The sequence below is a fragment of the Canis lupus genome, chromosome 27 (genome assembly GCF_048164855.1).
Source record: "Canis lupus baileyi chromosome 27, mCanLup2.hap1, whole genome shotgun sequence".
In the NCBI taxonomy this organism is placed as follows: domain Eukaryota; kingdom Metazoa; phylum Chordata; class Mammalia; order Carnivora; family Canidae; genus Canis; species Canis lupus.
This window is the reverse complement of record NC_132864.1, coordinates 22,111,230-22,133,593: the sequence shown is the minus strand read 5'-3', so window position 1 is coordinate 22,133,593 and position 22,364 is coordinate 22,111,230. Positions and strand designations below refer to the sequence as shown.

The window sequence follows — 22,364 nt, the reverse complement described above, 5'->3', positions numbered from 1 at the left end:
TACTGAGTCAGATGGATCTTTGTCTTCTTGTGTATTAATCCGTGACTCTCAAAGAACTGTGGCTACTATGAAAGGAGAAGGTCCAGATAACTCCAAATACCATGTTATAGAGCTGCACTGTTCAGTGTAGTAGCCACTAGTCATGTGTGGCTGTTTAGATTGATTATTTTTTTAAAAGATTATTTAATTATTTATTTGAGGGAGTGAGCAAGAGAAAGTGCGAGCATGAATTGAGGGAGGATCAGAGGCAGAGGGAGAAGCAGACTCTCCGCTGAGCAGGGAGCCTGATGTGGGGGTCCATCTCAGGATTCTGGGATCATAACCTGAGCCGAAGGCAGACACTTAACTGACTGAGCCACCCAGTTGCCCTTAAACCTCAGCTTTTTTCATCTGGAAAATGAGAATAAACACAATAATGCCAACCTCCTAGGGTGATTACAAGGATTCAGCCAGCAAATTCGTATGAATTAATGACATGGTGCCTGGCCTAAGTTACTCAGAAAATTATCACTTCTATTAAATTTTTATTGTACCTCATCTGTATGTGGCTTCCCCTGGCTACCTCTGGGACCCCAAACCGGAGGGGACACTCAGCCTCAGCCATGCAGTGTGAGGCTCAGGGGCTGAAATGAGTCGTTTGGTTAAAGTGGGAAGTGCTGCAGGAGTGGTTTTAAAATAAGCTTGGGCTTTTATTCCAATATTACTCTTTACAGTTGGTCATAGCTTTTGGTCAAGGTCCTTCCTGATCTGGGATCCATGACAAGAAATGTCAGGACAGGATGGTGATGTCAGTGCAGCTGTTGGTTTTCATAGTGTGAAACTCCAGCCACTTTCCTCCTTTATATAAAGTAGGAAGATAGGAAGTGAAATTACCACCAACATACGTGAACATGCACGAGTTTGTATACCAGGCTCACTGTTTCTGTTAGAAATGGATATCCACCCAAACTATGTAGCCTTGAGCAAGTTCCTAGGCTTTTCTGCACCCCAGTTCCCTCTACTGTTTTTTAAAATATTTTATTTATTTATTCATGAGACATACAGAGAGAGGCAGAGATATAGGCAGAGGGACAAGCAGGCTCCCTGAGAGGAACCCGATGTGAGACTTGATCCCAGGACCCCAGGTTCACGCCCTGAGCCAAAGGCAGGTGCTCAGTCAGAGCCACCCACATGCCCAGTTTCCTCTACTATTGATATCAGAGTCATACTAGCTTCATAGAGCTGCTCTCAGGATAAACTGAGATTAACACACAAGGCATTTATCTGGCATACAATAAGCACACAGTAAAATGCTCCATTTTAATTTGTTTTTGGCTTGTATATGCACAGGGTAACTTTGGAAGATACACAAGCTACTAAGCACAGTGGCATTACCTGTCTAGATGAGAGTGGAGTCTGAGGTTTGGAGGGGAAAGAAATACTATTTAGTGAATGTCCTTTTGCCGTGTGACAATTTTTAACATGTACATACATTCCCTTTCTCCATTTCCTAAAGGAGATGTAATATTCCCTAACTATCATGAATGGTGCAAAAAACATAAACCTCTTTGTCTACATATTTACTGTATTATTTTCACCAGTCCTCCCTGTCTCAGGTTTTGGGGAAGGAACTTATCTTTCTTCCTTCATTTTGATGCTTTTGCAGGGGTCAGTAAATTATAGCCTATGACCCAAATCTGGGTGCAGTCTGTTTTATATAGCTTCCAGTAGAAGAATGCCCTTTACATTTTTAAAGGGCTACATATGTAAAAAGAATAAGCAACAGACACTTATTCTCTGCTCCTTTACAGAGAAAGCTTCTATAGGGTACATGCAGTTTAAAAAGCTCTCATGAGAGCTATGCAGGCAGCTTGGTCAGAGAAGCAGGACAGTGGATCCTGGTCATCTGGCACAAGCTTGGCACACCAGTAGGTGTTTGATTATGATTCTGAGGAAGATGCTTACAGCACAACTATTTCTCCACGTGTGGCTCTTCTTTGAGCCTGGGAGCTGAGAGATGATGTATTCTTTCCTCTGACTCCCCAGTCTATCTTAGCAGTAAAATATCTTCCCTTGTTTGAGTAAATACTCCTTGTCTAAGCAGAGTAGGTCTTCTTGCAGCTGGTAATGCTTGCCTTCTTCCTTTTTGGCAAAAGGTCCAATTTTGCTGACGAGCATGATGGGAGCGCAATGCTAATATTGACCACTAGATGGAGATACAGCTCTGAGAACTAGGCTCAGAAAGGGGCCAGCAGGAGGGCCCAGTGTCTTGTGATTTAAGCATCTCCCCTGCCCAAGATGGACACATTCTGGACTTGGCTCTGCCACTTACTGGCTGTGTGACTGTTGGCAAATGACCTAGGTCTTTGCTTGTAAAATGTGGATTAGAACAGTGCCCACCTAAGAGGGATGCTGCAAGCATCCAATAAGCTATTATGGGAGTATTATCTTATTTGCAAACTGTGCAAATGTAAGTAAAAGTAAATACAATGTCAGGGATCCCCACCATTAGAGCTGTTCCTGGGGTATGATTCCAAAACAAAGATAACTTTCATGACCTCCTCGTCTCATACAATGAGGACAGGGGTCAGAGAGGGCAGCTATGGAGGAAGGGAGGGAGTTGGAAATGAATGCAGGGCACTTTTGGGAGGCTCTGTTTCATCGTCTGTAAAGCAGGTGAGCCCAGCCTTGTAGGATCCTGAAGATGAAATGAGATAATCTGTGTCAAGCATTTTCTACAGTGTCTGGAACAAAGCGGTCCCTCAGAGTTAGATTGTGAGTGGGCTGATGATGCTTTTGTCATTCTGTCCTCAAGGACTCTCTCCTCTCCTCCCCTCTCCCCTCACCTCTCCTCCCTCTTCCTATGTTAACCATCATGGTCCATGCAATGCTAATGTCCTATTTCTATCTCCACCTTGGCTCTCCCTCCTGAGTTTTGGATTCTTCCATTCGATGGTCCCACTCCATATGCTTAAAACAGAATGTCCCAAACTTTCTTTTCTTCCTTTTCTCCTGGTACATTAAAGATGCCATCTTCCATCCAGAGAGTCAAGCTGGAAAACCAGACATGGTTCCTGACATTCTGCCTTCTGCCCACTTGTAACCCACCACACAAAGTTCTGTTGATTTTTTTTTTTTTTTCAAAAGATTCATGGGCAGCCTGGGTGGCTCAGCAGTTTAGCACCGCCTTCAGCCCAGGGCATGATCCTGGAGACCTGGTATCGAGTCCCACATCGGGCTCCCTGCATGGAGCCTGCTTCTCTCTCTGCCGGTGTCTCTGCCTCTCTCTCTCTCTCTCTCTCTCTCTGTGTCTCTCATGAATAAATAAATCTTAAAAAAAAAAAGATTCATGAGAGAAAGAGAGAGAGAGAGAGAGAGAGAGAGAGAGAGAGAGACATAGGCAGAGGGAGGAGGAGGCTCCTTGTGGGGACCCTGAGATCATGACCTGAGCCAAAGGCAGACACTCAACTGCTGAGCCACCCAGCCATCCCCTTTTGATTCTTTTCAAGAGATTTTTCCACTACCATTGCTCTTCCTACAATCACCACAGCAGTCTTATCTTAGCTTCCTGCCTCCTGCCTTGCATTTATACAACAGCCTTTTCTTTTTTCTGGGACACAAGTCTAATTATTCCCCTGCTCAGAATCCATCCATGGCTCCCTATTGCCAGTAAGTTGGTCCTAACCTTATAACATGGCCTTAGAAAGCATCTCCAGATGTGTCTCTACCTCTCTCCTCCATTTCCCTGTCCTGCTAACCTGATCTTATAGTTTAGCCAGACTTTGTTATTTTAGTTCCTCAAATGACATCAAGTTTCTTTTTGCCTCTAGGCCATTGTACATGCTCTTCTCTGTACCTGGAGCATTCTTCCCTTCCTCCTTGTCTGGCTTACCTTTCTCTGGCTCCTACTCCTCTTACAGCTGTCATCACCCTCCCTAGAAAACCTTTCCTGACACCTCAAATCTGAGTTGAGACCCACCCCCTCCTGTCACCTCTAGCCCGATGTCCCCTGGGATGTTCTTGTACCTGCTTTGACACCATTGCGCTGATGCTGTAGTGTAATTAAATGTCACCTGACATTTGAGAGATGTATGAGATATCTGTCAATTTGGCAGAGTCCCATCCCCTTTCTAGTGGGAAGCCAAATGTGCATTCAAGATTTCTATAAATCTAGAGAGCTTGTGGAAGAGTAGTCTGTCTTGGACTGGACTTCCTGCTCCAATTCTTTATTGTGTTCAATGCTGAGTCCCTTAAGCCCTTTCTTTGCCCCCAGACAGACCCAGATGTAGAACATAGCTTCTTTTCCTGTTTCCTCAAAACATCACTCACAGAGGACACGTGAGTATATGACAGAAATTACTGACAATCTAAGGCGATGTAGTGGAGGGGTTGGTTTGGCTTATAGTTCTAGGAGATCCTATAGCCAGCCCCCCACCTTGGGAACCACTGGTTGATTTTTCCCCAAGTTTCCTTCTCACTCTGTTATTCAGCCCCCTTTCTTTCTTCCTCTTTTTTTTCTCTCTTGGACCTCCTCCTTTCTGCTCACCTCCCCCTCACCCAAATTCCTATTTAATACGAAGAGGTGTGGGGTCTCTTAACTTTGCAGACTTCTTATAGGCAGTAGCTCCCCTTTGCACCTCGATGGCTTGTTGAGGTACCATGCTAAACAAAGGATGTTAGTGTGAAGAGACATGTGATGCTGTGCCGTCCCTCTGCCCAGGGACCTTATCTGCTTTAGTCATTGCTATATCTTCAGAACCTAGAACTTGGTTGATGCATACTGGGCTCTCAATAAACAGTCATTGAATGCATGAGTAAATGACTTGACTAGGTGAATGGAAGAGTAAGCTGTTGCTTAGACTGACAAGTAGTGCCAGTTTAGCTCTCCTCCCTCCCTTCTGGATTATCATGAAGAGATGTGGAGGCCAGCCTATATGAGTACTCTGATAATCTGGGAATTGGAGCAAATGGAGTCCAGTTGTTTCATCATTAATTCAGCTGTCCCTCAGTGAGAGTTAAAATGACTATCTGTTCTACAACTTAGAGAGAATGTGGGTAAGCATAAAACTAAAATGAGAAAAGAGGTAAAAGGCAGTGAGTCCATACACATTTTGAGTTGACAGGAAGTTAAGCTTCCTTGTGCAACCAAGACCACCAGAAAATATACGAGGACTGATAAGACTGAGATTTTCTTGTACACCATTTGCCTTGTTGGGGAATGTGTCATCCATCCATCCATCCATCCATCCATCCATCCACCTACTCACCCACCCATCCATTCATCTACCCACCTACCCAGCTATCCATCCATAGCCTATATGTAATATTTAGAAATAAGCTGTAGCTCCAATGGTGTGAATTGGGGGCAGTATCATCATTCCCTACTTAATAAGCCAAGTTATTGTGAGATTAAATGATATAATCAAGCCATATGATTTCACCCAGCACTGGGCCTACTATATAACAAAAACCCAGTAAATAGTAACCATGGTTATTATTAGGATCTGAATACCATACCCAAATTCAGCAGTTCTCTTTCCCAGCCAGACATCAAACACTCAGCTTCATTATATTAACCAGAATTTGAGGAGGAGGAGTAAGGTGAAGGCATCTGGAGAGGAAGTAGGTAGAGTCAGGCTGGACCAATGAGAAACAGAAAGTGGGGATTTGAGGCTGTGGTGTAAGGTTGAGGGGTTTCCACCTGGGAGTATCTACCTCTCGAATGTTGCCAGAAGTCAGACCCTCATATATCCTAGTGAGTATCCACGACAATAAGCCAGAAGCAGGAATACAGTGTAGTCTAGTTCTCCTCCACTGGGACAGCTGGTTGACCCAGTTCTAGACTATGCCCGGAGACTTTGGGATCAGATAGGGCTATTGATCCGGTTCTGCAGCCAGTTGATATAATCCTCTTGAGACATATGGATGATGTGTTCACGTACAAACTGTGGGACAGATGCAGTGGCAACTTCAGATGTGATCTAAAAGCTAGACTCCCTTTTCTGTCCCACCTCCAAAATCCTGGAAGATATGTGACTAAGGCTGGTGGCCGCAGGATGCCTCTAACTGTTCAGGCATTCATAATGCCTAGAGCATCATGATGAGAATGGTTCTCTGAAGAAAAGAACCCCTTTCCAGCTTCCTGGCTCAGCAGACTAATTTTAAGCCCCCTTTTTGTTACTGTTGACTCAGAGAAATTTGTGGAGAGCAAAAAACCCAGCTGTCTGCATTTTTCTTTTTGTCCTAATCCTTAATATCTTTTTAAGAAGTCATTTTTTTTTGTTTGTAGACCTTTTTGAGCACTGATGCTAACTATGAGCTTGCTTCCAGAAAAGGCTTTAAGACACAAAATGTAGTTTCATTCAGGTTCTAGATTAAGACACCTCCACATCCAGGCTATCGGACATTCTGTGATGTTCTTACTGGGAGAGGAGCATGCTAAGTTTTACTAGCCAGGGTGATGAACTCACATCAGAGCCTCCATACTCCCTTCCTCTTACTCACTTGGAGATTGCCTCTTCTATACCCCCATAGCTGGCAGGTGGAAGGTGGACCCCATAAATGGCAAGTAGGGAGTGGACAGCTGCTCTTGAGTTAGTTTTGGACTAGCCTATCACTCTTTTCTGAAGGAGCCTCATGGGATTTTGGGAGTGCAGTCTGGACCTATGAATTTGTCCACAGGGTCATCTGTCTTCTCTTACTCCTGACCTTGCACCCATATAATACACCCAGGTCAACTTGTGGGAGTGCCAGCCTGGCATGAAAATACCCAGAGGACTGAGAATTCTACCATTTGATTCCTATCTTTATCTTGAGACATTGAAAGCCCATTTGGGGGACCTGGGTAGCTTAGTTGATTAAGTGTCTGACTCTTGATCTCAGCTCGGGTCTCGATCTCATGCTTGTATTGGGCTTCAGGTTGGGCATGGAGCCGACTTAAAAAGAAATGTATGTATGCCATCTGATGAATTAAGGAAGTGACTCTCCCCCATCTGCTGATACCATTTGGTGCCTTAGGACCATCTAGAGTGGGTGGTGATGATAAACTACCATTAAAAGCCATTCAGGGGCTTTCCTGCAGCCTCAAGTTAAAGACCTAAATCCTTCACTTGATTTCAAAGTTCTGCACAGACTGACCTCTTCAATCTCCTTGCCACCTTGCACCTCCATGGTTGCTTCCTTCTCAACCCATTGACTGCCAATGAATCCCTCCCATAAGTCAAGTTCTGTTTCAGCTTAAAAGTCACCTTCCCTAATCGCCCTAGTCAAGATAGGTCCCCTCTACATTTACCTTAAATCAGTTCTCCTTAAACTTTATTGTGCATACAAATCACCAGGGACCTCATTTAAATGTAGACTGTGAGTTGGTAGATATGGTTTGAAGCCTCAGATTCTGCATTTCTAAAAAGCACCCAGGTGAGGTCTATGCTCCACAGGCGAGATTTAGAATGCTCCTTATTATGATTGCATTATTTATTTTATTTTCTTGCCTATTTATTTATGTCTCTCCAAAGCCTCCAAGTTTCCCCAGGGGGCACCATTTACACAGAATATAATGTCCCCTGGAGTTGAACCACCAAGGTCATGTAGTAATCCCTCGCCTGTTCGAGATGATGAGCTCTGTGGAGGCAGAGACCTTATGTCTTTTTAATTGTGTCTGCAGCTTTTAAACAGTGCCTAGATGTTGAGAGATGACTGACTGAAAAAGGGCACCAGAGGCATAGTGCGAAGCAGACAGAACATGGTAGTTACCTCGATAGCCACAGCAATATCTGGAGAGCACAGCTCCCAGATCCTCAGGTCCTGTAGCACCTTCAGGAAGACACGGGGCCGAATCCTGAGGTCCAGGTTTTCTCCAAACTTCTGCAGTTTTGCCAGGATCTTTTTAGCAGGGCGGAAATTCTTCAGATCTTCAGGGAGTTTGGACAGTAGATCAAAGTACCTTCAATTCGCAAACCCAAGAAGAGAGGGCCAGTTAGGAAGCTGCTAGGGCGTGAGGCGTGAGTCTGAGTATCTTAGGTCCTACATCCCCACTTTCTCTTTCTACCACTCATGTGATGTCTCCAGGGCAGCATCATCTTTATTTGGGAGAGCAGCCTCCATCCTGAGTATAAAGGGCTCACAGGTCAGGCACGTCTTTTGTTTTTTAGGGGTAGTAAAAACCTGGATCGTGATCTGCATCTCATTAAAAAACAAATTAAGGGCATGCTTTAAAGCATTTCTGGTTTTTCTATCAAGCAGACAATATGAAAAGCCACAACAAAGGAAGGGGCACCGAGATTTTTGAAGCTTCTTTTTTGAGAGTTAATCAGACCAGGGAGGACACTGACATATCTGTGGAATCCCTACCAGGATGCAAGGGGCTCTCATGCCCAAGATGAAGGAGGAGGATGAGGAAGGGGAAGTGTGTATATTCGCCCTTGAGAGTGAGTAAGCTTGGACCACAGCTTTGTATGTTTCAGTGAGTTTTGAGAACCTTTCTGAATGCTGCAACAGTGTGTGAGGGTAGTTTGGTAATCCATTCTTGAGATGGTAGCAAGAAGGTAGATTCTAACCTGGAGGTGGTTCAGGTTACCAGGGTGTAAGGCAGAGGATGACATCGCTTTAAAAAAGAAAAAAGGATTCTCCCCCCTGATGTAGATGAATCAATTGTAGAGAAATATGAAGAAATTGATCATTCAGGGATGCCTGAATGGCTCAGTGATTGAGCATCTGCCTTTGGATCAGGGTGTGATCCTGGGTCCTAGGATTGAGTCCTGCATTAGGCTCCTTGCAAGGAGCCTGCTTCTCTCTCCATCTATGTCTCTGCCTCTCTCTCTCTCTGTGTCTCTCATGAATAAATAAATCTTAAAAAAAAAAAAAGAAATTGACCATCTAATTTTGGGCTATGTGCACAGCTTTGTATTTTATATTTTGTGGTGTATATTTATTTGTGTCTCTTGTAAGCTCCCATTCCACATTATTAAAATCATGAAGGGATTCTGGGTACATTTTTAGGCTTTCTCATCTTACTCTTAGATCTTGATTTACTCACCCTGCCATGATGGGGTTCATGGCAGACTCCAAATTCTATATTGCAGATGAGCATAGCAACTGGGGTTAGACAAGTGTTTAAATCTGGGTTTAAATCTTGAGGTTTCCTTATTTACAAAGCAGAGATTACTATGTAACTTTCAGGATTTTTGTGGGAAATAAAATAGATAATTTAGGAAAATTTATTTTTTTTTCTAAAATTTTATTTATTCATGAGAGACACACACAGAGAGAGGCAGAGACACAGGCAGAAGGAGAAGCAGGCTCCACGCAGGGAGCCTGATGTGGGACTCGATCCTGGGTCTCCAGGATCAGGCCCTGGGCTGAAGGTGGTGCTAAACTGCTGAGCCACCCTGGCTGCCCCAGGAAAATTTCTTAAGGTAGTGTCTACCACCCAGGAATTGCTCAATTCATGTTGCTTTGTACCTATACTATCACCCCCATACCAGGGCACAGTGTTCCTAGGACATGCTTGCCTGGTTTTATATCCTAAGGGGTCAGATTATTTGGGGGGAATATAGGGATTGACCCAGACACCTCACAATTTGTCGAAATGTTTAGGTGGTTTGCCTCATCTGCCTCTCCCAAAGGGCTGACAAATTAGTCCTTATTTGCAAGTCTGAATCAAACAGAAGATAAATATGGAGCATACAGTTGTTGGATTTTCTGTAAATCAGGAACTGAGGGGTTCTTGCCCGACTGCCTTTTGTGGGGGGGGGGGGGGTTGCTGCTGGTGGCCATTAACAGTCTTGAAGGATAATGGGATCAAATGTGATTTTTTTAAATAACAGCCCGTTCCCCCTCCACCCATGTCGAGGACCATCTTATCTGGCTCTTAGGATCTTTACCAGTGGTCTGCAATTTCTTCTGCATCCCCTTTTATCATGGAGGCTTGATGTCTCATTTTTGCTATATCCTTTTCAAAATTCGAGACAATGTTGAAAGAATGGAACTTCTGGAGAACTCTCTCTTCTTGGCGCCTACATCACACATTGTATGAAAAAGAGGAAAGAGATCAGACCCCCGTCTTCTTTACCCATCCGGGTTGCCCTTTGAGATCTGACTTAAATACCCTTTTCTTCATGAAATCCTCAGCCTTCTCAGACACTCTTCAATTTACAATGTGGCTCAGGCCCCAAGGTGACACAACTCTCTCCAAGGTCCTGAAATGCTCCCTTCTTGCTAAATCCAGTCACTTTTTATCAGCCTTCTTTCTCTACCTACTACTTTTGATTGTATTTACACAGTTTTCTAACTGGAAAATAGAGGGTAATAATGGTTCTGGTGCTTGGGGGTGAGGATTAAATGATACAATGTGTGCAAAGTACTGGGCTTAATGCCAGATGCACAGTAGGTGTTTAACTCAAGTTGATTCCTCTTTTCCCCACTCCCCTTATCATTTTGAGCATATGTCCTAGCTCTCTTAAGGAGTCTTTAAACTATAAACATAACCGTGTTACTCACCTGTATACAACTTTCAATGGCTTTCCATTTTATTTGGAATAAAGTTCCTTGAGTAACCTGCTCTCCAAGGCTCCGGATTATTCAGCCTCTACAGCATTTTCCAGCTTGGCATTTTATACTTTGGCTCTGAACAAAGTTCTGAGGTAAAGTTCAACCTCCACAGCTGGGCTAGCAAGACCTTTTATGATCTTGTCTCTGTCTCTCTAATTACCATGAAAGCAGCATAAGCCCCAACCACACCTGACTACTGGCAGCTCCTAGTGCCCTGTACCCCTTCTGGCCTCTAAGACTTTGCTGTTGTTTTCCATTGGAACTCGTGTCCCTCCTTGCCTCTTCTTATGCAACTCTCCAGGTTCAAATTCCACCTTTACTACTTAACCACTGGGTGACCTTTGACAAGAGACATCTCTGAGCCCACTTTTCTTATCTATAAGATGGGTCTAATAACAGCATCTGCTTCATAGGATTTTTGTGAGGGTTAAATGATAAATACAAAGCTCTTACACATGGTAAGAGCCCTGGCTTGTATATAGTAAAAATCTCACCGATTTTTTATTGAACTGAAAATGTTGTTTCCTCCAGGAAGATCTTTCTGATTGCTGTCTCAGGCTAGGTAAGACATCATTTTCATGTGTTCCCTTAGCCCCAGGCTCATTCCCATGTTGACCCTCATCATCTGTGTGGTAACTGCCTGTTTATTTGTCTGTCTCACTCATCAGATGGGGGCTCCCAGAAGGTGAGGGCAAGTCATCTCCCAGTGAGCAGTCAGAGCAGCTAACCCCTCGATGCTCCCAGAGTGAGAGACCAAAGTGTCACAAGTATAACCTTCGTTGAGTGGAATAGATGAATTTCACTGGGGTGAATGGTCACCACAGTCAAGGGGCAGGCTGGGAAGGGAAACACTTATTGGGTATCAGAGTAGGAAAGAAAATCTTCCAGTAGCCCACCAATGCTCTTAAAATCAAGTTCCAAGTCTGAAGTGGGGCATTCATGGCTGTGTATACTTTTCCTGCTGCCTGAAATGTCCTTCCACTGTCTTAGATCACCAACAATTCCTCACCTGTCAAAGCTCAGTCTAAAGTCACCTCCTTAGAGAAGTCCCCCTGGATTACCCAGCCTAAATTAGGTCCTCATGATTTTTCTCATGGCACCCTGTTATCTTCCTGTATGGCAATCTACATTTGTTATCAATTTAGCTATTTGTTTCTGCCCATATTTCCCAGGAAACTGTAATCTCTCCAAGAGCAGGAAATGTGTCCCTATTCCCTGCTAAGCCCCAGCACCTGGCATCAGTGGGCTCATGGTGGGTACTAGATGAATATCCTTTGGGTGAATGGATGTTTGTGTACCCTTACTTCATGAGGATTTCCATCTTATCTTGAAGACAGAAGCCAGCCTCCTGGGCCACACCATAAAACTTGGCCCTCATGGTGCTGCATACGCCACTCTTGCACTGGATGATATCATGGTTGGTGCAGCTGTAGACACAGATATGAAGAGTTTAGGGGACAAAGCCCCAGGATCAGACCCGTGAGGCTGGATTACTTGGGCCCCAAGGTGCTCTGCCATGGAGATTCTCTGCACCACCCTGGGTTCCCTACTCCCACCTGGATTTTCTCTCAGCATTTCCCTGGATGTAGGAAGGATAGGTCTTCCCAACAATTCAGGCTAGTGGTTCAGGCTTTATTAAACAAGGCCACAGGGAGACATCTGGTCACTTGAGCCCAGCAAATGTTAAGGAGAGTGAGATCAAATGCAATCAGGAGCTGGGAAACCCAGGTTCAAACTCCTGTACCACCATTTCTTAGCTGTGTGGCCTCGGGCAAGACAGCTCACCTGGCCAGGTCTCACTTTGCTCCTCCATATAATGGGATAATGCTCCCACTTCATAGAATTGGTTTTGGGGAATAAGCAAGATAATGAATATGAAATCCTTCACCCAGTGCCTGGCACAGAGAGGAATTTGTTGCCATTGTCTGCATTGGCATCTTGCCTGTGAGCCCCTTGCCCTGGGTATCCCTTGTCTTTAAGCATTGTGTATGGCTTCAGGGGGTCTAGTCTGCATTGGGTTCTTTCCACACCTCTGGGAAGACAGATGATGTGGTTGCCACAGTGCCTTTGCCCAGCTTGTTCTCTTGCCCATCTGGCCTACCTTTTAGACTTCTTCTGGATGATTTGAGTGTGGCTTTCTCCACTTGTACTGCTGGATCTGTCAATGAAACATGAAGGGATGATTTCAGGTTGCCTGTAGCCTACTTTTCATAAAGAGGGTTCTTTGGGGGCTCCCACGACACCAGTTAGCCTCCAGGATTCAGAGAAGGGAGGTGGCTCAATCAAGGGACCTGTCGTAGAACTGAGTGCATATTTTCCCCACTTCTTTGCCCTTGCTTCTTACCCATATCCCCTGCCTGGAGGGTCTTTCTTGTTTCTTCTCCACCTGCTCAAATCCAACCACCTTATGGTCTATAGCAATTTCTGCCAGCTCTGACTCTTCTAGTCTGACTTTGACCTTCTGTCTCTGTATATTGTCAGGATGACATATTTGCTGGATCCCAGTTTCATTTGTACACAATCGAACTTTCCCTCTAGAGGGCAAGTTCACTTGGGAGCCCTTCCATTTTCCTCTCTATACCAATTAGCATGCAACCCTGCGGCTGAGTGCAGATCTGGTGAAGGGATGGTCAAGTCCTTCTGATCATGGTGTTGATGTTCCCAACCCCGGACTACTTCTTCATTCAAGGATTCCCTTCTCTAAACTGGACCCTGAGCTGACAACTCACTTCGCTTTACTTTGGAGGCAGACAGAGCTGACTCCAGAGCCCAAACCTGGCACCACCACCTCCCAGTCTCTGGGCAAGCACCTCCGCTCTGGATCATTAATGTCCTCATCTGTGATCAGTCAACTCTTCATGACATTGAGCCCTTTCTAGGTGTGGGCTGATTGACTTCCTTGAGTGGCCACTCCCTCCTGTGGCTCTGCCTGGTCAGAGATCCTGGAAGGGGGTGAAGCTCCTTTGCTCATGCCCATCCCTCCCCTGTACCTTCTCCCAGGTTCTTCAGTGCCAGTGTCTCGCACCTTCTCTCTTGCCGTCTCCCTTTCTTTTTACCAAATGCTTGGAAAACTTATTTGACTGCCTTCTCTGTGTGGTTCTAGAAAGGATAAGTCTGTTTTTCTTATCTCTGTAATGTGCAGCTGACCCTTCCCTTCTGGCTCTGTAGCACCTAGAATTTCTTTAGGTAGGCTGGCCACTTCCCAGACTCCTTTCCATAGGAAAGGTCCTGACCTTTGCTGCTTTCTCCAGGGGTTCAGAGGACTGGATCTAGAAGTCTTAGCTCTGGTAGTTGATGGATTGAGCCGTTATCCCATCTCTCTGGGATGCAGGCCAGGAATAGTACCCAGAGGTCCTTGAATTTGGATTCCAACCAACTGCCCCAACCCCTGCAGATGAATTCTTTGGGTGAGTATATTGGCTTTGACCTTCCTCCTGTAGATGACTGTCGTCTAGCACTGACAGTGTGACTCAGGGAGGAGATGTGATAAAAGAACAAATAGGAATAAACAACAAAGACCCTTTCCCTGTCTCTGTCTCACTTTTCCTGGGCTCTCCTAGAATTTCAGCCATACTTATTTCTGCTCAATGCCCCTAAGCTTCCTCCTATCTCAGGCCCTTTGCACATGCTATTCCTTTGGCTTGGAACACTATTCCCACCTATCCCCACCTATCTGCACCATAGGCTAGCTAAGTCTTCTTTTCTTCAGGATGTTAGCTCAAACTCAGTCTTAAGTCTCTGGTGCTCAACATTTACCCAGTCCTCCTTACTTTTCCCTCAGAACACTTCCCATGGTCATGATTATTTGGCTAACTTTGTGGGATTAATAAATGCATGGCTCTCTCATTAGGCCAGTAATTCTTAACCATGGGCAGGGTTCAAGGAGTCCATGAAAGCAGATAGAAGAAAGGTTACATCTTTCAACTAGCCTACATATTTCAACTAGCCTGTAGCAGAAATGGAAATCCCATGTATTTGTACAATACAAATTCCTGGGTGATTACAATCATGGAAGCTACTTTGAAAGATCATTTACACTCAACACTAATCTAAAATTACAGTAGTTATTAGATCTGCTGCTAAGTCTTATTATATAATTCATTGCTAAAGCAGCTCATAGATGACTATATCCCAAATTTGGTTGTAATATCGTAATCTACAGTACAATAGATTTCTTTGCAAACCTTTATAATTTACAGTAAGCATTTAAAAGCATTTTTCTGGAAGGATCTGTAACACAAAAAATGTTATGACCCCAGTCCAGATTGTGAGATCCCTGAGGGCAGACTGTGTATGGCCTCTTTGCTGTTGAATCCCTCCAAACCTAGCACAGATCCTGGCACATGGAGGGACTGATAAGTATACTCAGGATAAGTAACGAATGGGGTGGACCTCCCCTCCCTCATTATAAATCATCCAAATAAAGAGAGAAAGGGTGGTCTTGTAACATAACCCTCTCTGCTTCATAGCTCTCCATGACTGGAAGATTTTACCTTTATACAGTTTGAGTTAGGAGAAAGACACCTGGATACTCACCCTCAGCCCCAGAAATTAAGGGACTTATTTCTAGTCAAGAAGGAAAAAGTACCCCACTACCTGCCCCACTTACCATGGTCTGGTAAGGGACATCTCTTTAACGGTCCCTGTAACTGTGAGGTGCCCGCCTACCTTGATTTGTGGGTGGTCTGTATGTCTTTATTGGTGGAATCGCTCTTGTTTTGTCTGATCATTGGCAAGATACTGCAAAGCAAGATGAGTCTCTTAATAAGGCACAGAATATATGGTGCCCCTAAGCCAGAAAGTATCGGTGGAAGGATGGAGAATTCTCTTTCTACAGCAAGGATCCTGACATTTTACTGGGCATGGGAATCATCTGGAGAGATTGCTACTAATACAAATTCCTGGACCATAACCTCAGGGATTTGGATACATCAGACCCTGAGTAAAGCCCCGGAAGCTGCATTTACAATCACACACACACACACACACACACACACACACACACACACACACTTCTAATACAGGTGTGCAGAGAGCACATTTTGAAACCGTAGAATTTCTCAGCTTGAAGTGCTTGTTTAAAAATACAGTTTCTTCTGGAGATCCTGATTCAGTGGGTCTGGGATGAAGACTAAAAATTTGTATTTTTAACAAGCATCTCAGCTAATTCTGCTCCTCAGAGACATTTAAAAAATACTGTTAGAAGATTTTAAGAAAGATAATCTTTCTGGGTGATGTTATGGTCTGAGTGTTTGCATCCCTCCAAATTCACATGTTGAAACCCTAATCCCCAAGGTGAAGGTATTAGGAGCTGAAGGCTTTGGGAGGTGATAAGCTCATGAGGTCAGAGCTCTCATGATTGGGATTAGTCTCTTATAAAAGAAAGTCCAGGGAATTCCCTTCCCCTTTGCAAGGTTACAGTGAGAAGACAATCATCTATGGGGAAGGCCCTCACTGGACACCGAATCTGCTAGAACCTTGATTTTGGACTCCTCAACCTCCAAAACTGTGAGAAATAAGTATCTGTTGTTTGTAAGCCACATATTCCATGGTATTTTTGTTACAGCAGCCCAAACAGACTAAGATGACTAGAGAGCAGTCTGGCCTTGAGGCTGGAGCTGGTCCAGTTGACTTTTAAGGGTTATGAAAGCCCAAGATTTCTATGTCAGCCCTGATGGGAACAGATTTGGGACCTGCACTGAAAAAGGAATCCAGATTCTAAAATGAAGTTGGCAGAAGAAAATGTGCAGCTTTTCTTCACTGTCTCTTTGCAGCTCTACAGAGAAGCCTCTGTTATCTGCTGCCTCTGGAAGAGATTAGGGAGATTTTTCTCCCAGAGGAATTGAGGAGCATGGGAAATTTCAACAGGTTCTTGCTCTGTCACCATGGTTATTGTAATCACTGAAGTGAATGCAAAGGCCATGTGATGAGTTTTGTGTTCTCATGTGGTTTTGTCTTTTGAGGACCATATGCAAGTCACACATCCTCCTTCTCCATTCATGTTCGTGAGGCGTTGGTAATGAGAAGTTGTTAAAAAAAACCTGCTTCAAAAATGTGCTGTGAGGATTCCGTGGGATGCTATGTGTGAAATAAAAGTACCACCACCACCACCACCACCACAACCATGGCTGCCATGTATTGAGTGCTTGTAATATGCCTGGCACATGCTAATATGTTAAATGCATTATTTCACCTAAATTCTTAAAATGACTTATTGAAATAGATAATTTCTACAACAATAATAATACTTTACAAAACTAATATTATTTAATTCTCACTACAACCCTTTGGGATAGGTTGTTAATAAGCCTCATTTTACACAATGGGAATCATACTCAGAGCGGTGAAGCAACTTTCTCAATCAACATCACAAGGCAATTAAATGATGGGGATGGAGATCGGCCCTAGCCTACTTGGTTCCAAGGGCAGTGCACACAATCTCATATTATAGACGTGAAAACTGAGGCTCAGAGAAAGGCTAAGTCAGATTCTTCTAGGTTTTGAATGTGTGCCAGTCTGACTTCAACATCAGTGTTCATGCTGTGAGTTCTTACCAAGGAGGGAGACTCATAGAGCTGATGCTTCATTATTAGCATCTGTCTCTGATGCTGGTAAATCAGAAACAGCAGCCAGAGCCTTGAAGGCCAACATTATCTCTGGATGCCTCCAAGGGCCACCCTCCGAACCCTGATGCAAGTTGAGGCAGCAACAAAACAAACTCATCATTAGCAAGCAGTGGTGGGTGTGATGCACGTGCAAGTGCTTGGTGAACTGTAATTATGGTAATAACAATAACCAATAAGTCATAGCCAGCATCCCAGTAGGCTGAAAGCAATGAAGAACCTCTTCCAGTGCATCATTTATTTTCAAAAAGTAATTTGCTTACTCAGAGGGATCCATACTTGGGAAAGAAACTCCAGCTCTAGCCTGCATGGTCTCTGAGGTTTTTCGAGGTCAGAAGTCCTGCGGACCAGGCTTCCCACCAGAGGGAAGATACTTCAGGTTCAAGTCTGACGCTATGAGCTGATCATCTTCGTTGATGGCTTGACACTTCTGAGGATCTTTGTTGTTCTTAAGAAGGAAACCAGAATCCTTGAGGTGGTCTTCAAGGTCCCCAGACAGACTTACGCCTCTCTCCATCCCATTCTGGCTTCATTTCAGTTTCTTGAAGGTGCCATGGTCCCTTCTGAACGTGTTTGCACATTTGCTGCCTGAAATGTTCGCCTGCCCTCAACTTTGGCTGCGTGGCTCTTTCTTGCCTCATCCACAATCTCTTACAGTCTCTTCCTTGGAGGAAACTTCTCTGATCCCCCTCCACCCCACCTCACCCACTGCCATCCCAGACTAGATCAGATTCTCCTATTATTCACCTTCTTAGGTCTGAGCTTTCCTCTTTTAATGCTTCTTGCAATAATTAGTACCTAATCCATTCATATTCATAAATATTCAGTAAAAGAGTGGACAAATAACCTTGTAATTCCTAGGAAGCAGTGCAACATAATAATTAAGAGGATGCTTTTTGGAATTAGAAGGCTCTGCATTCAAGTTGTGCCCTTCCCATTCATTAGCTAGGTGACCTTGAACAAGTTACTTAGCCTCTCTGAGCCTCATTTTCTCCTTTGTAAAATAAAGATACTAGTGCCTTCCTTAAAGGGTTGTTGTAAGAACCCAGGGAGGTGATGATACATGTGAACAAGTGTTTGTCACAGAGAAAATGCTCAATAATTTGGAACTGCCTTGGCTAATGTTATAACTATTATTCTGAATTCCTTTATTTGTCCCAGGGGCCAAGAGAAGGTACCTGGATGCTTTCTTTTGCATCCTATTTTCCAACGTGACTGTCCTCTGGGCATCTTCCCGAACCATCTCCAGGAGCTTCTGCAAATCTGAGGGGAACATGAGAGGTCATTGTCCAGAGGGCAGGCGGGGCTGACATCCCCTCTGCTTCTGTGTGTAGGGAGCTGGAGAGGGATAGATGAGGGTGTAGGCAGCCCATAGTGTTTGGCAAGTTGCACATCTCCCTGCTTAAAACTGATGACTCATCATTTTCCCTTTGGACAGCATCTACATTCCTCCATGTGGCCTCTAAGACTTTGCAGGATCTAGCTTCTCCTTTTCTCTCCTGTCTCATCTCACTTCCTTCCCCGACCTTAAACTCTAGTGTAGCCAAAGTATTGTTTCCAATTCTGAGAAGCAACCATCGTGTTCAAGAAACCCTCCCTGATCCCATGGACCTGAAGTTCCAAACTGGTGAACCACAAGCTGAATCCAGCTCACACAGATTTTGTTTGATTTGACGTAGATGCTAACCTTTTACAACTGGAAGGTTTTGTGTAAAAACTCAGACCTCCTGCTTTCCTGGACGAGGCTCTGGGATGGGGCTCATTCTTACTGCATGCAGACAGTGGCCTTTGGGCAGGCACACACGCTCCACCTCCCCCATTGCTCTCGCCACTCCTCATTGCACCTTTTACCTGCATACTAAACGTTGTTGCTTTTTACATGGTATAGAAATACGTCTGTGTACCTATTACGAATTGAAGTGTGTCTTCTCAAAAGATGTGTTGATGTCCTAATCCCCCAGTACCTCAGATTGTGAATTATTCACATTCTTGTTTGGAAATAGAGATGTCACAGGTGCGGTTATTTAAGTTAAGATGAGGTCCTCATGGAGTGAAGTGGGGCCTTAATCCAAGCGGAGACACTCAGGGAGAAGATGACCTGTGATAATGGAGGCAGATGGATTGATCGTGCGTCTAGAGTCAAGTGCCCAGGGTTGCCCAGCTATGACCAGAAGCTAGAAGAGGTGAAGAAGGATTCCCCGCTACAGGCTCCAGAGGAAGTGCAGCCCTGCAACACCTTGATTTTGGATTCCAGCCTCTAGAACTGTGTGAGGCAATACAGTCCATTGTTTTCAGCTGTCTAGTTCATGGTACTTCATTACGGAAGCCCCAGGAAACTAATACACTGACTCAATTTGGAAAATGAAATCTACTGAGAATCAGCTATATTCTTTGAGAAAAGTAGGACAATGGAAGTCCTACATGTCTTATATGGATACAGATTTGCAAGTACCTGGCACCATGCTTGTCATAGAACAGTCCCAATCAACATTTGCTGAATAAATAAGTGAATGGCATGGCTAAGGAGCAAAAAAAAAAAAGTGGGAGGAAGTATTTGGGAGAACTTGAGCTGGATTTGGGGCATCAGTGAAGGAGGACAGTACCAGTGGGGACACTTTCCACTTTTCAGTAGGTACCTGTAGTCAATGCAAGTGCTAGTCTCAAAAGCTATACCTGCAGGAGTGAAGCCCAGTGCTTTCTACAGCCATTTGTATCCAGCCTTGTTTATGAATTCAGTCACTGGGTACTGGGACAAGGGCACTGTCCCTTAATGATCTTGGAGCCATCTAGGCTGTGATGAACACCAACATTCAGCCATTTTCCCACTCTATCTTCATCATTCCCAAGTAATGTATCTTCCTACTAATTTGTGGGCATGATTCCATTTGACCCAAATCTGATCTTCATTGTTCTCTTATGATGCCCACCTCCCAGAATCCTTGTGGAGTGTCTAGAAGCCTATTAGTAAGGGGAGCTGGCTGGGGCTGGTTCCTCTGCTTTCTTCCCATCTCCTGGGAACCAAGGAGCAAAATCTGACTCCTCCCCTATTCCTGCTCTCCCCCATATGCAAGCCAGCCTAGAGGTGGGTGGATACTAGCAAGTGGTGGTATCCATCCACTAAGACTCTGGTGACCTGGCATATTGGGCAGCTTTCCTAGAGAATCAAGAAGAAGGCTCCACACTCACCTAATGCACCAAAGATTTTTTTTTTATTCGCCAATAATGCCTGTGGTCAGGTATGGTGCTCACCAATATCAAGCTCCATCCATCACATAGCTGAGGTTGGATACACATGAACTAGGATAAAGCCTGGGGACTCAGGAGGTCCACATCTACTCAAGGCTATCTGGGAGCAGACACTTGTTTGCAAGGGGTGCAGATATACAAAATAGGATTTTCCTAGGAATAGGGCACTGTGATGGAGGCCCACACTCAGAGGAACCTGCTTGGTCCTCAGTTCTCAGAGCTATGGGGATGACATTATCCATTGTTTACAGACAATGGCATACTGTGTTTTCAAATGCCAAATCATACACTGAAGAAAAAAGTTCTGACTTACTTCCTCCATTTCCTATCCACAGCTTGTCTACAAATCTCACTCCTTAGTGACTAAATTCATTTCTTCTGTTTCGGGGAAAAAGAGGAGGTCTTTTTGTTGTATAGGGTTGGGTTGTGGGGGAACATTAGCCGCCATCTTTTTGAGTTGCTGTTGAAATGAGTTTCTCCTCTAACAGCTTCAAGACTGGGAACTTCAAGACTGGCAGGAGAAATGGCCTGGGCTTTGGTTTCTTATGGATCCCCTTGCCATTGATTTGGGGAGGGAATCAGTCTACGGAGAGGCCATAACCTGCTGTCCCCAGTGATTTGCCTCCACAAAGACTTCATTATGCAGCTATCCTGGAAATTAGACCTTGGTCAAATTGTATGTCTCTCAGAATAGGATTCATGAATTCAGAATAAATTTGAGGAGGTTTTAGAAGGCAGTGTAAGTCTGGGAAATTAATCTACTTTTGTCAAGGCTATGACAAATGGGATGGAGGTTAAGGGATAAATAGAGGGGAAAGATGAGGAGGTGGAAGTAGAAAAGCCTTTCTACTTTCTCTCTGGGACATAGGACTCTGGTAAAAATGTATTTCTTAGTCATTGTTGTGCACCCACTGTGTGCTGGGCTGAGGGTGAATAAGACATTATTGTTCCACACTAGTAGCAAGTTCATGTTCCTTTCCTCTATCTTCCTTAGTAATGGAAATATGTGCATGTATGTGTGTGTGCATTTGTCTGTGTGTTTGTACTTTTGTGTGTGTGTAAAGGTAAGCATTAACTAGACCATTGTCCAACATCTTTGGAGCTAAGTGTGCCCCTTGGATAAAACTCTGGGCGATGAGAGTTTAGTAGAAATGTTTATGGAGCTTCTGAGAAGACTGCTTCCATTCAGCTGGGAGTGAGTACTTTTCCACTTCACCTACTTCCTTCTGCTTCCAGCCTAGCATGTGGCTGTGATGACTGGCATTCCAGCCATTTTGATCATAAAATGATGCTGAGTGTGGTGGCGAAGAAAGACAGAAGGAAGTAGGGTTCCTTTTTTTTTTTTTTTTTTTTTGGAAGTAGGGTTCCTGATGACCTTTGGGAGCCATACCAGCCGTGGACTGGTCTTTTTTAATCTGTAAGAAAAATAAACTTTTATCTGTTTTAAGCTACTACTTTTCAGATCTTTGTATCCAGCCAAAAGGAATTCCTACCTGATACAATAATATACAGTTGCAAATTAAAAGAAAGTGCTCAATAAAAGCAAATATAAAGTACTAAGAGAATTGAGGGGAGGCAACCCAGGAGCATCAGGGAAGACTTCACAGTGGAGGGAATATTTAAGCAGGACCTTGAAGGTTGAGTAGCATTCCACCAGACTAAAGGGCCAAAGGTGAAAAGGCACTACAGAGAGAGGATGACATGAAAGAATTTGCATTGTTTAAGAAGAAAACATTTTGGTGAGGTTGGAGTGCCTGGTAGAAGGTGTGAAGTGGTAAGAGCTGAGCCTATTATAACAGCCTGGGACAAGATCAAATGCAATGTCTTAGAGGCAATGGAGAGTCTTGAAAGATGTTAAGCTGGGGAGCACTATATCTTTTTTTTTTTAATTTTATTTAGGGGACCCCTGGGTGGCTCAGCGGTTTGGCACCTGCCGTTGGTCTAGGGCGCAATCCTGGAATCCCGGGA

General features: G+C 44.2%; 1 protein-coding gene across 7 annotated transcripts in view; it reads right to left on the bottom strand.

Moving 5' to 3' along the window:
- Positions 1 to 22,364, bottom strand: part of CCDC60 (coiled-coil domain containing 60) — a 185,798-nt gene that overhangs the window by 28,664 nt on the left and 134,770 nt on the right. For 3 of the 7 annotated variants that reach the window (XM_072802755.1, XM_072802756.1, XM_072802754.1), the window contains 7 exons: positions 18,329 to 18,413; positions 15,196 to 15,267; positions 12,629 to 12,685; positions 11,832 to 11,954; positions 9,861 to 9,992; positions 7,732 to 7,921; positions 5,530 to 5,924 (listed from right to left, as the gene is read on the bottom strand). In XM_072802755.1, coding sequence (XP_072658856.1) covers positions 5,844 to 5,924; positions 7,732 to 7,921; positions 9,861 to 9,992; positions 11,832 to 11,954; positions 12,629 to 12,685; positions 15,196 to 15,267; positions 18,329 to 18,413 — 740 coding nt within the window. In that variant the 3' untranslated portion in view covers positions 5,530 to 5,843. Of the gene's footprint in view, positions 1 to 5,496; positions 5,925 to 7,731; positions 7,922 to 9,860; positions 9,993 to 11,831; positions 11,955 to 12,628; positions 12,686 to 15,195; positions 15,268 to 18,328; positions 18,414 to 22,364 lie in introns of those variants that run through there. The other 4 variants (XR_012019322.1, XR_012019321.1, XR_012019320.1 and 1 more) reach the window with 3 other exon arrangements.